Genomic DNA, 16,324 nt, shown 5'->3' on the forward strand with positions numbered 1-16,324 from the left:
TCATTATTGATTATGTTGGCTTCGAATATTCAGTAGTTATTCCTTTTGGATCAGATCCAAGTTATCTCCCCTAATCATTATTTTCCAACCATATAATGCACTCTTCTACTTTTCCAAGCCGAATGGAATATCACCCTTTGTGAAAAATATAGAAATTGCATAAGTCAATTTTTCTGATGCCTTTTCAGACTGTGTTAAATCATTTCTCAATTTTTTCATGGCTTTCACAGCTCTGATACTGTTCTTTTCAAATGCATTTCACAGTGATAATCATTTCTTAGACTCCTAGACGGCTCACCATCCTAGCATTATCTTTCTTTACTGCAGTTGCAGTAACGCATTCCTTGATATTAATAACATATTTTGTAATATTTTCCATTGAATTCGTGTGCATGAATTTCATGCAAGAAGTTTTGTGAGCTTCTCATTTGAGCCTGCTATTAACTTTCACTTCTTACTCAGAGTCGAGTTTGAAAAAAAAAAACAAACGACTCCGTTCAGTCTCGGAAGACAATGGATACATCCTGTAAGAGTGGTTGCACATGTAATTGTGAGGCAAGGATTGCACAATCTCCAACCATACCTTTCTTGAATTTCTTGAGACACTGTTTGAGTCCAATGGCAATGAGAAGTCCAGGATGACTGGAAACAATGCTGAGGTAAGCAGAGAGCACATACAGCATCTGGTGTTTGCAAATAATCACCCATTTTAGTACTGACTAGACTCAACATTGCTTAACTTCAGTGACCTAACGGAAACCGGTATGTCAACGTGATTATGCTGTGTCAACGTGATTATGCCTGGTCGAATTTGTAACAACTGTGTTACATGATTGGCTTAGTCTTGATTGGTCATCTGAGTAATATTAAATGTCAAATGTAAGGAAATTAAACCAACTTATATTTTTCATTTTCCTTTATGGCAGAGTTGTTCCTCTTGATCTCACAAAAAAGAAATAAGTGAAACATTTTGTGCTAGGTTTAGTATACCGATCAGCTACTTGTTAGGTTCTTTTCTGGCTTCAGCATCCACCAGGCACAAATTAAATAACTTTTTTCTTACGTCATCCACTCTTACTGCTGAGAACAACTGACTTATTCTCCATTCCCCAGTTTTCCCAGGCGATATCATTTTTTGCTGCTTGTATTCTTTGGACCTAATTACATCATAGTTAGGGCTAGGACAACAGCATATTCTTTTCATTGTTTTGACTCTCGAGTGTGTACCCGTTGATATCTTATATGCTTTTATATAGAGTGATGTGATTTTCGGTTTAATAGCTGTGTCTAACTGTGTCGAATATATATTCGAGAGTCAAAACAATAATAAGAATATTCTATTGTCATAGCCCTAGTCATAATGTAACATGGTCATTGACCTTCTTGAACGATGTCATTACATTTTAACACTCTGACCCCACACCGTGTCTGAGATAGTCGCAAAGGAAAATAAAAAGGAAAGAAATTCCACTCATTTTTTTTCAGTTGAAATGCAATGCATTTATTCATAATGCATTGCATTTCGTTTTAAAAGTTTCTTAGTTTATGTCACCTGCCATGTAGTTAAAAGTCTCTCGCCACCATGAGCCAAAAGTTCATCTTTCCTGGCACACAATTTCTTCTCCAGTCGGCCCACGCGGTGCATCTTTTTCTCTTTTTTCCTTCTCTTCCTCCTCTGTGACGTCATTGTGCGCACTGGCTTGATTATTTGCATATGTGTCATGTTGCTGCTGCTGCTGCTGCTGCTGCTGCTACTATGAACGCTAGCAGCTCTGTTGCAATAGATCAGGAATAATTATCATTTTGTTCATTTCTCCCAAAAATAATTATTTGTTCTTTTAATTTTGTCCTCAAAGTTGTCTGCTGAAAGATTGTCTGAGTTAGGGTTAAACCTGCGCTCTGCTTTATAACGTAACATATGTCTATAGTACAATCTTACATGCAAAGTTACATGCAAAGTTATATGCTAATTTGGTCTTTCTCGAGATACAGAGGAATCACTGAGGTACGATTCAGTGGATTTGTGATATGCGTAGTGACGACAATTAGTTCTGACTTCTTGGTATTAAGGATGAAGATTCCAAGACTAGTGTCAGCTCTGTTTTGCATGTTGAACGAAGCTTTGTTTGAATAAATAGACGTATACACATTTTAATTAAGGGCAACCAGGAAAATGCAGTTCGAGGAAGACTTAGAGTGAAAGATGACCTCAAGCAATAACGTATTAAAACGGACGTTACCCATGGACGTTTCATAGAGAAAGTCACTTTCTACTATCATGCACCTGATATGAAAAAAAAAAGCTGTTAAAGAAGATGAAAGAAAATAAATGATCAAATAAAGTAATAAAAGAATGTCGTTTAGTCACGAGGGGAAGAAAAAGGATTTGGAGAATAAAGAGTGTAGCCATGGAATTTTCGAGAAGCTGGGGAAAGTTAAAGAGAGAAGCAAATTATCTCACAGAAAAATAATTTCAGAGGAAATATTTTATGAGAGATTTATAAACATTATTACAGGACATTCACATTTTTATACATATTGAAATGAATTTTACAAATGTAATCGCTTCAGTTACTGTTTATTTGTTTATTATGGTGAAAACGTATTTATAATATAACTCTTGTAAAGCGATATTGTTTATTGATGGAAGCCCATTCAATCATCTTCTATGGAAAAAATATAGGAATTAGTGCATAAGTTAACATAATAGATCTGACAAGATTTGAACTTTGTCTATATATAAAATTATTTTTGGTCCCCCGACAAAAAGAGGGTGGATTTGTAAATTCACCCTTGTCCATTCGTCCGTTCGCCCGTCCATACTTTTCTCAATAACTACGATTTGGAAATTTTTGAAATTTTGCACAAACATTTAGCATGATATGAGTAAAAAAGTAACAGAACGGATTTTCCGGGAAAACTCTGGTTGCCTTCCTAGGGGTGCCTTTCCGGTTTAAATGGCTAAAATTGACACTTTTGTGCTTATTAAAAAAAAATTGATGCCTTGGATTTTTTATAAAACTTTCTGAAAAGTTGTAACTAACTGATTTCTATATAATTTTGTTTGTCCATACTTCACGATAACTCTTGGGTGTGCCCCAGGGGTTCTCTTAGGTCGAATAAAAACACTCCATTTTTGGGACTATTTTACCATATTTGTCCAAAATTTTCTGTGTATGTCTATTTAGAAGTTTTACATAGTGCTGAACTCAAATTTAAATATGTTAAGGCCGTGGGGATTTTGGGGGCTAAATGGAACAGGGGAGCAAATGATGAACTTAGTCATTTTTTATACTTCATTCACTGTGCACCCACGGGGAACCATGCATGCTTCACTTATTATTATTATTATTATTATTATTATTATTATTATTATTATTATTATTATTATTATTATTATTATTGTTGTTGTTGTTGTTGTTGTTGTTGTTGTCGTCGTCGTCGTCGTCGTTCTTCTTCTTCTTCTTCTCCTTCTCCTCCTTCTTCTTCTTCTTCTTCTTCTTCTCCTTCTTCTTCTTCTTCTCCTTCTTCTTCTTCTTCTTCTTCTTCCTCTTCTTCTTCTTCACATTTTCTGTGTCTGGCTGTTGGTATTGCCGCTTTTATACTAAGGACTATCAACATTTTTTTCTCAGTATTCCAGCACTTTCCACAAGATTTCAGCTGTTCCCAACTAGGCAGTCTTTTGCAGTACACTAACATTGCAATGGATCTCAATTTTCTCAATCTATTTGTCAAGTCTTTTTGGTACACTCTCCAGAGCTCCCATCACAATAGGTACAACTTCTACCTTCTTCAACTTCCACAACATTTTTATCTCCCTTTTCAAGTCTTGGTATTTTTCAACCTTCTTTTCTTTTTCCTCCACATTCACATCAGCTATCACATTATTATATCAATGATTATTGTTTTGTGTTCCTTTTTGTCCAACAAATTTAAATTTGGTCTCCTTGCTTCAATAACATTATTACATCTGATATTCATATCCCACAATAATTTCACATTATCACTCCCCACCACCCCTTCTGAGAAATGCTCATATTATTTAGCACTGCATTCCAACCCTCTTTTCTTGCATACATCCCAATGAACCTTTATTATTATTATTATTATTATTATTATTATTATTATTATTATTATTATCTATATATTAATACGATAGCGTGTGTGTTCTTTTTGTGCCACGCTTACATCCGGGTTGTTTAATTGCTATATTCTTCTATTTCTTTTAATAAATAATTTTACCAAGAATTCTTCATGGCACTTAAATCATCTATTTTTTTATCAATAATTTTATCAAGAATTCTTTATAGGTTTTGATTTCGGTTTCGATTATGGCCGAAGGAACTAAAGTATATATATATATATATATGTGTGTGTGGAGTGTATATATATATATATATATATATATATATATATATATATATATATATATATATATATATATATATATATATAATAAGCTTTTATTTCGGTTTCGAGTCAAGCTACTGCACCCAAATCATTCGGATATATATTTTTTTTAATTTTTGAAATCGCAACTTTATACCGATAGAACATTAACTCTAAAATAATATATACGAATTCTGCAATAATTAAAATATCATATTTAAGCGTATTTCACGACCGATCTTTGCCGATCATTCTTGTTAGCTTAGATCAGGGGTCACCAAACTTTTTTCACAGTGGGCCGGATAACTGAAAGAATGATGAGCGTGGGCCGCATAATCATTCTGTTCAATACTTGCAAGCCAGAACGAAAGCTCTGGGAAAAAAGACGAAAAACTAAGTTTAGCATTCCATGTTAATCAAAAAACAAAGACAACCAACATTTTATTTACTAACAAGTTTTCAAAGAAGGCGACGTAAGCAAAAAGATAGTTACATCAAACCTAGTGTGCACATGTCCGAATCTCACAACCCAAACAACAAAAAAGTTTAGTGAGATTTGTGAAACTGACGTTTGGATTTCAAGATATCATCAATGTTTGGTTTGGAATTGCTGCATCCAATCAAGAGAATTGCTTTCAAATGATCATCAGTCAATCTCGTTCGATGTGTTGACTTCACATACTTCATTTTTGAAAATGTTTGCTCACAGACATAAGTTGTTCCAAACACTGATGCCATACCAGCGGCAAATTTCTTCAATTTCGGAAACTCAGGATCAGGTAAGCAGCGGTAAAATTCAACAAGTTTTCCTTCTCTGTGCTTCTCTTTCAACAAGTCATTTGCTTGCAAATCAATGAGCTCCAACTGTAGTTCAACTGGCACATCATCAAGGTTACAATCAAACGGATTCTGGAACAGAAGAATGTCACTGAAAATCTCTCCAAAAAATGCTTCTTCAAGTCACAAATAATCTTTTTTGGAAAATCGAGGTTGACATCTTCAGCGATTGAAGCGCAAAACTCTCTGAAACAGTGAAAATGAGAGAAGTTTTCTCCTTCCAGTTGTGCTTCAAACAATGACAGCTTTCTCCGAAATCCTTTGATGATTCTGTAGAGATCACAGACGAGGTTATCCTTTCCCTGAAGTTTCAAGTTCAGTTCATTCATGTGGGATGTGATGTCGACCAAAAAAGACAACTTTGACAGCCAGATAGGATCTGACAGCTGTGGATCGGCTCTATCTTTTTCAGTGAGAAAAACATCTATTTCGTTTCGGAGCTTGTAAAAACGAAACAGGACTTTACCACAGCTGAGCCATCTCACTGCTGTGTAATAAGGCAAGTCACAGAAATCAGAATCAATTTCTTCAAGAAAAGCCTGGAACTGACGGTGATTGAGTGCATTTCCCCAAATGAAGTTCACAGCAGAAACGACTGGTTTCAGTACACAAGAAATATCTAAGTCTTTCCCACAGAGTGCTTGCTGATGTATGATGCAGTGTATGAACAGAGTGCCTGGAATTTGAAGATCTTCCAACTGAGTCCTGATCCGCCCCACCAGACCCTTCCTCCCTCCAGCCATGTTTTTACCTCCATCAACTGTTACACCTCGAAGCTGATTTCACTGAAGGTTATAGTCTTGCAAAGTTTTCTGCACTTCCATGAAAATGTCTTTTCCAGTTGTTGTTCCATGCATGCTGCAAACGGATGCCAACTCTTCTGTTATCTAAAAGTCCGAATTGACACCACGAATGAACACGAGAAGTTGTGATGTACTCGAGAGATCAGTGGACTCATCCAGCGCCAGAGAATACCACAAGAAGTTCCTAGCTTTCTCACGTATCTGTAGCTCTATGTTCTCTCCAAGTTCTTCTGTTCTCCGCACAACTGAACTTGTCGAAAGGCTGATACTTCCAAACAAATCGGCTTTCTCATGACACAAGTCATTTCCTGCTTCCATCATACACGCTTTGATGAAGTTGCCATCAGTAAACGGTTTTCCTCGGTCTGCCATCTTATGCACTATTTTGTAACTTGTACGAGTGACAGATTCATTTTCAGCAAACTTTCTCGTGAAGAGGTTTCTTTGAGTTGCTAAACCACGTTTCATGGACTCATATTTCTCAGAGCGTAACTTTCCAGAAAACTTTGAATATGTTGATAGATGTTTTGTTTCATAGTGACGCCGAATATTGTACTCTTTCAAAACGGCAACACTTTCGCTACATATCACGCAACTAGCTTTCTGGTCCTTTGTTTCAACAAAGAAGTACTTTACTCCCCATTCTTCATAGAAAACGCGACACTCGGCGTCCACTTTTCTTTTCTTAGAAACCATAATGAAGGGTGAAGAAAACAGGATCTGAAAATGAAAAAGAAATTGAATTAATTTGGGCGCTTGAGTAGTTTGGCTCTTTGTCTACTAAGTCTTAGAGTACAGCGCGATCAAACACAGTACAAGGCCTGCCGACCAGTTTTACACTCCTTACGGCAGGGGGGTAAGGATTTTAAAAATGAGTCAATTTTGACTGCTTTTATATTGTCTTCAAACAAGTTGAAACATCTTAATTTTGTATAAGACATATATATATATTTTGTATATAGACATATAGTTGAAAGTAATCCAATAAATCACCAAATGACAGTCAACTTATCAATTCAATCCCTTATTTTTTTAAAAAATTGAATATAAGTATTATGAATATAATTTTTGGATCCTTTAAAGGACTTTTGAATAACAGTAAATAGATAAAAATTAAGTAATTCTAATAATAAATTAAAACAAATCTTTGCCAGGGTTGATAAAAGTTTTTGATATGCTGAAAACGAAATCAGAGTCAGGAGCAAAACGTTTCCCTTTTCAAAAATTTTCTGAACTTATATAATCACATTAAAATTTGCTAATTGATTAAAAGAAATATTAATATATCTGCCAAAAATAATTGAATACCAGTCCCATGGAATAGAATGCAGAACATGACATATTGAAATTGACCTGTGCACCTTGAAGAGATCTATAACAAGATTATTTTATCTGAAAAATCATAGAATTTATTTGTTTAAGCATCTTATCAATGAAATTAATAAATAATCATGCCTGAACATTTTTTTTAAATTAAAAAAAATATGGGGAAATAATAATTTTTACTGTGATCATTAAATTTTAAAACTTCAAGAAAATTTTTGTATTATTATCTTAGATTCAAAAAAGGATGCACAATCATAATATAGTCTATTTTGCTTTAGTCGATTTTCAGTAACAGAGAAGGTACAAAATTTACTTTAAGTAAATTTATATTTTGTGTCTTTAATAAACATTTATCAAAAATATGCTTAAAAAAACACCATTAAATTCCTTAACTTAGCTCCAAATAAATTATTTATAAGTTTTGGCGAAAAGTACCCTAACCATAAATTTTTTAAGACAACGAAAAACAGCTATATAGAATTAATTAACTCAATTACAATCCGACAAAGATTTAATTTTTATTTTATTATTAGAATTACAATTAGCGATGACGCAAGATCCTTTCGTCAGGCGAGACCCAACAGAAAAACTCTGAGCGAGAATTTAAAAAAATATAAGTATAAGATATTTGTACTATTATTAATTCTATAATATTATATCTATTTATCCAAAAAATTTTAATTTGATTATCATTTGGTGATTTACTGGGTTATTTTCACCTAGAAACTTTAATCATACAAAATTAAGATGTTTCACCTTGTTTGAAGACAATATAAAAACAGTCAAAATTGACTCATTTTTAAAATCCTTACCTCCCTGCCGTGAGGGGGGTAAAATTGGTCGGCAGGCCTTGTACTGTGTTTGATCGCTCTGTACTCTGACACTTAGTAGACAAAGAGCCAAACTACTCAAGCGAGAAAATTAATAAATATCAATCATTTTACATTTACCATTCCGAGATGGTAGTGGTTCAGTGGAAAAAGGTCGAAAGTTGTGAATAGTATTTCTAAATTTTTTCCACTTAGTTCTTTCATAAGTAAAATAAAAAGTTTTTCAGTTTGATGTTGGTATGTCTTTTCTAAGAAATTTAGTTAAGAATGATATTTCTATTATTTTTAAAAAATTTTCAAATATCCCATTTTTTTGATTGAACTTTGCACACCTTTGAGATAAATGAATAAGTCGATGAAAAATTGCAAGAATCTTTTTTTTTAAACATCATTGGCAAATCTATTTTTTTAAGATAAACAACCTTCTCAAAAAGGTCTTAAAGCGATGGAAACCATGGTGACGTCAGAGCGTAGGCGGAGCTTCCACGAGCCGAGGAAGCGACGTCAGTTCAACGTCGACAGGCCTGGTGAACTGACGTCGCGGGCCGGATTCGGCCCGCGGGCCATAGTTTGGTGACCCCTGGCTTAGATAAATGCTTTTGCTATTTTAATAAAAAGCTACAATAATATCAGAGCGTCTCCACTTACACTGACCATCTACAGAATGCCAACATCAATATATTACATATGAATGAGTCCCCTGTGGAATTTTCACAGGTCCCACTAGTTGTTATTATTATTATTATTATTATTATTATTATTATTATTATTATTATTATTACAATCCAATCTTATCATGCTATTATTTTTACAATATTAATATTGTTCTTAAAAATTCTACTGAGGTAAAACCCAAAACCTTTTTATACTAATGAATCAGCATTTATTAAGGCCAAAAGCCATTTAAGGATAAGGATATGTTGTACCCTGCGGATAGGCAATCTCTCCCATTTAAAAGTAACCCAGAAAATGTAGTAGAGAGGAGGAAGATTTTTTTATTGTTTAAATTACCTGTAGTGTTATAAAAGATGCTGGAAGTTCTCCCCATTGACATCTTTGCATTTCTGGTTACATTTAACAACGTTTGCCGATATTGCCTGTAGATCTTCTCCGGTGATTCTCCTGATAACATTGGTGATGTTCTCCTTTAGTTGGTCTAGATTGTGAGGATTATTTGAATAAACTTTTTGTTTGTTTTAAAGTCCCCCAAAGTTAAAAATCACATGATCACAAGTCGGAGGAACGCGGTGGTCATAACCCTTTGCTTATTGCTCTCTCTTCTGTAAACGTTTCATGAACTTGTGTCAATGATCTGTGAGACGTGTGGTATGTAGCGCCATCTTGTTGGAAAAAGAATTGCATTTTGTCTTGTGGTGTCAGTTGGTCGATAAGAGAAAGATTAGATATGTCGGGCTACTTTTAAGTGTGCCATGCTGTACATATGGATAACAATTTCATTGGGGGGAAAAACACACTATCGGAAACTCCAATTAATGTTAGATACGCAAAGGAAAAAAGAAAAATTATTTGCTGTCTGAAATAAGTTCCACTTTTTCTCGAAAACTAATGGGCTCATGGAATAATGTGCATTGAACTAAGTATTTTTTTATCCGGTGGCAAAAAACGATTTCTTGATTTTAATGTCTTATAAGGCGATATCATATATTGATGAACGCTTATTCGAGCACCTTCCATGGAAATCTCTATATATAAAAGGCAAAACGGCTGTGCACATTTTTGTATGTCCAAGAAAGGCGTCTTTCGGAAATGAGGGAGGGTCTCGAGAAGGTTACTATTTTTTACAACTTTTTATATACTCTCTAGATCATAATATCTACGACTTGAAAACGGACGTCCTCTCTACATTTCTTTTAATTGACTTTTATAAAATTCATGCTTTCACGTGTTTGTTGGTCTTTTTCGTATAAATAAAGCGAAACTCATGGAAGCAAAGCCGTCAACGGCCTTTAATGCTAGGACGCCTTGAAAGCAATTAGCTGTGAGCAATGATGGGAAAACCCTTCATATCAGACAATTGCTATTCATTTGAGAGTTCCCCCTTTTTGGTGGAAGTTTGGTTTCCCCAACATCATTGGGAAACAAATAAACGAAACGGTGGACAGCTGAACCGGCCTTCGGCCAACGTTCATTTTTGCGCCTGAGTGAACTCATTCACTTAGCAAGTCAACGTTTTGAATAAAATCGATAAATTTGAACGCTTTTTGCTTCCTCTTGCGTCGTAGCATAGCGGTAAGATGTCAGGTTTTCTTTCACTTTCTTTTCCGCCTTCACGTCACGGGTTCGTCACAGGTTCGAGCCTACCTACTAACATTTTTTTTGTGCTCAACACACACCTCCAAACATCCGGGCGACGCCAGGTACCCCCGCTAGTAATATAGAAATTAGTGTGTAACAGATCTGACAAGATTTGAACCCTGTTTACCGGTTATGTTGTCGATGATAGTATCCCTTACAACACATATCCGATTTCTCAATGAAAAAAGTAAGTAAATATTGTTGAAGCAAAGTAAATTTATTTATTTTTTTATTGTGTCTTAAAGTCTATCTTTGATTGGAATCAGTTAAGGATCGTTTGGAGTATAGGTTTTTTTTTTTCTTTAGGTTGATCAGTTCTCCCTTATACCTCGACTGCAAAAAATCAATTGTCTTCCCCTCGTGATTGTACATCACCGTTTTATACTTTATTCAGTCCTTCGTTTTCTTTCATCTTCAACATGTCTTTCAAAGACTAGCATAATCATATTTTTTTATTTTTTTACTTGGGTGTCATCACTTATCAATGCCCGAAGGCCATTCGAGGATAAGGATTAATGAATATAAGGTGATAGTTTAGTAATCAATAATGGTGTGAATTGGGTAGAATTTGATTATTTATAGGGACAGTTCAACAAGAACTTGTTTGCATTGAATTTGAAGACAACTTTGTTGTATTCAACCGGGAAGCAGGCCAGCGGAACAATTTTCCACAGACAGGTAGTTCTGAGAAAGGAGCTTTATTCATGGAATTTGTGTTATATAGAGATAGAGAGTAGGAGAAATTCTTCATAGTGGTTGTAGCTAGTAGAGTGTTTTTTGTGAAAGTTTGGCAAGTGGGGACCATAGGTTGGAGTTCAGTCGAACATTTGCCATGAAAATAACGATAGAACAGAGACAGGCTTGCAACATCTTTTCTGTGGGAAATAGATTTCAGATAAGGGAAAAGGGCACCACATTGCATACAAAATCGTGTGTACGAATGCAAGAAAAAAATTCATTGCAGTTGTGGTAGTCAAACAAGATCTTGTTGCGAATGCCCACTAAAGAAGGAGCAGAGATTAAAGCTCACTATGAGTAAGTTCCATGGAAATAAATAAGTAGAAATAGACTAGCAACATTTCTTATGTGAACAATGCCAGATTTGCTTAGATTTCAGAAAGGATTGAGCATTTTATTAATGATTTCATTAGTGGCGTTTATTTATTTTGGGGGTGGGCGTGGGGGATACCCTGCATATTGGTTTCAACGAAGAAAATAAATCTTATTTTGGTTTCGTTTCGTTGTTTTGGAAAAACTTGTCATGCTTCAAATTCTTTATATCTTTAAATATTTATTTTGGAAGTTTTGTTTTATGGCATATCAACTTTTTTCAGTTTCTTTAATGCCAAGTTTAGTAATTTTGGAAGAAATTTTATGCTTTAAGTTCTTTTATATTTTCAAATATTTATTCATGGTGCTTGGTTTGGTTTAGTTTGGTTTGGTTGGTTTGTTTTGTAGGGAAAAATTGTTGCTTTTGTTTTTGACTTTACGGAACATGACTGAGTTTTGCAAAAGGGAAAGGAAAAAAAAATAACATCAATGTTTGGTCTTATGATGAGTATAAATTATATATTGTGTAAAAACATTGGAACATTTAGATACTCAATTACTTTTTTTTTCAATTTGTAGGAGAGGAAGATAATGAAGTTGAATTGGAGACTCCTAAAATTTACGAAGCTATTCCATCGCTGGAACACTTGGCGCAAAGACTAAACATGTTTATGTTGCAATACAATGAAGCAATCAGAGGATCCGTGATGGACCTTGTATTTTTCAATGTAAGTACATTTTTGTTTTAGTATTTTTGAGGATGAGGATTGATTATTTCTTTTATTTAAAGTTTTCAGACTACTATCCTCATCTTGGTTATTATTTTCGCACCGTTCCTCCCGATGTTACATTTGATCTTTTTATGTACATCATTTCGAACAGAATAAACGATGGAGAGTAAAATTCACCAAAGAAACAGCCCATAAGTTGAATGACAATGGCTACCAAAGCAGACCTAGTATAGAATTAAATACAATATGGAAATAATTATAAATAATAATAATAAAAAAATAATATTAATAAGTAGTTTTTTTAATTAAAAAAAAAAAGAATATACAAAGCTATTTTTAATCAAACCCAATAACCAGTAATTGAAAACATTACACAGGAAAAGAATAACACCATTTTATGTAATACAATTTATATGACGCTACTTTTGACGTTATAGACATTAAATTGGTAACGTTTCTCCTGTAACTGTCACCTGAATATGATTTGATGATAAATCGAAAATATTCGAGGTACATATGGAACATACATTATTTTATTTTGACACAAAAACGATTAGAAAAACAAAAATTAAATATACACGCAATCAGAAGAATTCTTTTTATATATATGTATGTTGCATTTGGGAGGTTTCATATTAAAGGATGTCGCTCAGTTCATATTAAAAGCGATATGATGGGCATATTTATATTGAAGAGAGACGGCGGCGACATATATATAACAACGATGAGGGGGGATATTTATTCATCAGTTCTTATATTTCTTATAACACATATTAGAGAGGGGGAGTAGAGATACATATTTTTGGGAGAGTTACGCAATGTTTCTAATAAGATGTTTCGCACATTACCTTTTGTGGAATGACGACACGAAGACAAACAGTTACAAATATCGATGGTGATTCTTTATTTCATTGGACCGGTCGAATGATGATAACGTCAGGAATTCACATTTGGGATCTACATAGTTTAATGTTCTTGCCTTCGCTTCCAAAGGACTCTGACTCCAACTCTCTTTCTGACTGACTAGCAGACTCAACTGTTCTGCATCAACTACTGTGATCTGATTAACTCTAGCTCCTATATTGAGAACCCCCTTTTTGCTATGACGTCAGAAGTGTGGTTCCAAAACGTAACCAATTCACGTGGCTACGCACACGTTTTCCAAAACCACTTTTGACAACAAAGAATTCTCAACTAACATATTTTTTAGCCTAACCTATTTTTTAACAATACATTTTTAATTTGTATTATTCATTCTTTTTAGCTGACATTTTTAATTCAGTTTTCATAAAAGAACGAACAATCAATTCTTTGTACAATATAAACAATATCGAACTAGTTATAAAAAAATTTAACAATAGGCCTTTTTAACATTCCGATTTCTAACATTCTATTTCTTAACTTTGCTTACAAGGACCAGCGCTAGGCTTATCCTGATCTCATTTTCACTTATCTAAGGTTCTTCTTATTTACATGGAAAGGGACAGCCCTTTTTCCTGTAACATATATATATATATATATATATATATATATAGAGAGAGAGAGAGAGAGAGAGAGAGAGAGAGATAATTAGATAGATAGATATATATTATTTTTAAAATGTAATTATCCACTGACACGCGTTTCGTCGTCTACAACTCATCAGAGTGGCTGAATATAGTGAGATTCGAAATCGGAACCACACGGTAATGAGCCTAAGTCTTTACCTCTAACCCATCTCGCCAACTGGATATATCGCGATTTACTTAAATGTTGTTTGTTTTGGTTTTAGCGATATGTTTTGAATGAATTCAATTATTTACGAAAGCGCATTTTTACCTAAATGCGAGCTGGGAATAATTTTCCCTTTAACAAATTTGGTACCCCCACATGGGGAACGGTATATATATTATTTTTAAAATGAAATTATCCACTGACACGTGTTTCGTCGTCTACGACTCATCAGAGTGGCTGAATATAGTGAGATTCGAAATCGGGACCCCACGGTAATGAGCCTAAGCCCTTACCTCTGACCCATCTCGCCAATTGTCTGGATACATCGCGATTTACTTAAATGTTGTTTGTTTTGGTTTTAGCGATATTCCCAGCTCGCATTTAGGTAAAAATGCGCTTTCGTAAATAATTGAAACCCAAGAAATCCTCATCGTAACCCAATTAGCACCAGATGACAAGAATTTGTTCAAAACCTGCATATTTAGTTATTTAAATCGTGTGAAAATTGATTTGGAGGCTGATATCACACACAAATAAAATCGGATACCTACTAAAAATTTCTGATTAACCATTTTTTGAATTGGTCATATTCTTGTATACCATGGAAAGAGATAAGAAGATGTGGGCATGCATAGAAAGTCCAAAATAAAACATTAGCTTAGTATGTTCAACTAGTCATTCATTGCTATTTATTTTAATACACCAAATCTTAAATTATCATCATATCGTATTAATCCGAATATCCTATTGTTGGCATTGGTTTCCCTGCGATTTTTTTTGTCATAATCCTTTCTAGAAATCGGAGGAACACGTAAAAGTTACTAACATGCTAAGTGAAAGTGATTTTGTGGAACGAACTGGATTCGAACTTGGAATACCCGTGTCACTAACCACCGTTACCTCTAAAGTCTTAAATATGAATAGAAATGCTAGAAATAATTGATATACTATCAAACAATGTACTTACTGAAAGTTTCTATTGAAAAGTATTCTTTGAAATATCAACAAGGAATATTTTTCAATAGAAACTTCCATTAAGTGCATTATTCAACAAATTATTGTCATCTTTCTTATTTATATTTAAAACTTGATGTATTGAAATGCCGGAATTCCAGGTGCTGTATGTAGGAGTATATCGTCATTCCCCCCCCCCTAACGGGGATATACATGCGACTGGGAACCACTTGTAAATTTCATACTCAAATTGAACTTCCTCCCTCGAAGAAAGCTGGTTAAACCCGGCTGGGGTTAGTGCAGTAATTTCATTTCCCAACATTTTTAAATGCCGGTGCATTTTACATTATTTTGGGCATAAGATTAAAACACTAAAACTGGTACATTTTTACAAAACAAGGAACAAGCTGATTAAATGTGAATGATGAAAACGGTCCTTTAATTTTGAATTTGGCTTTAGTATTTCTAACATATAAAGCTATCTTGTCGGATTTTCATAGTTAAATACAAATTACAGTTAAGCTGACAAATCAAACTGCTTTTGAATGGCCAATTTTCATGTTATTGTTGTACCGAGTTATTAGCAATATAATAACGTACTATGATGCAATTTATTTTTTATAATTACTTAGTTCGGCTCAAACGACTATTAATATGAAACATTTTATTGCTTTTTGTTGTAGGATGCCATGACTCATCTTGTAAAAATATCTCGTGTTATTCGTACAACGAAAGGGCACGCCCTTCTGGTGGGAGTTGGAGGTTCTGGTAAACAAAGCCTGACACGATTAGCCTCATTCATCGCAGGCTATGATATTTTTCAAATTACTTTAACAAGGTAATATTCTCGGTGTTAATTTCATCATTGCATAATCACCATTTTTTTATAAATTATATTTTTATTTATTTATTTATTTTTACATGGGGGATCACCACTTATCAAGGCCAGGAAGCCACTCGAGGATAAGGGTTATTGTGTGTACAATAATTAATGGGATAATATCGTAGTAATAGTTGGTATTGGAGATGTGATAAGGGGGAATTTGTAATCGTAGTAATAGTTGGTATTGGAGATGTGATAAGGGGGAATTTGTTTATGTTGGACTTGAAGACATCCAAGTTTAGTCAGGTGGAAAACAGGCAAACTGAAGAGAATTCCATAGGCGTGCAGTTCTCAGAAAGAAGCTTTGTTCATGGAATGTACGTTTTGATTTAGGCATAGATATCATACTTAGTTCACTTGTATATATATATATATATATATATATATATATATATATATATATATATATATATATATATTCGTTTAATTTACTTATAAAACAGGTATCTACGGACATGTGTTTCGCCATACTTACGGCTCATTAGTGTAGCT

General features: G+C 34.1%; 1 protein-coding gene across 1 annotated transcript in view; it reads left to right on the top strand.

Moving 5' to 3' along the window:
• The window catches only part of LOC145292051 (dynein axonemal heavy chain 5-like), a 579,775-nt gene that overhangs the window by 370,515 nt on the left and 192,936 nt on the right, over positions 1-16,324 (top strand). Inside the window, exons 55-56 of the mRNA XM_080138079.1 lie at positions 12,131-12,279; positions 15,633-15,787. Of these exons, the coding sequence (XP_079994205.1) occupies positions 12,131-12,279; positions 15,633-15,787 (304 nt within the window). The remainder of the gene's footprint in view (positions 1-12,130; positions 12,280-15,632; positions 15,788-16,324) is intronic.

This window comes from Euprymna scolopes, chromosome 13 (genome assembly GCF_053919585.1).
Source record: "Euprymna scolopes isolate OS-2025 chromosome 13, ASM5391958v1, whole genome shotgun sequence".
Taxonomy (NCBI): Eukaryota; Metazoa; Mollusca; class Cephalopoda; order Sepiida; family Sepiolidae; genus Euprymna; species Euprymna scolopes.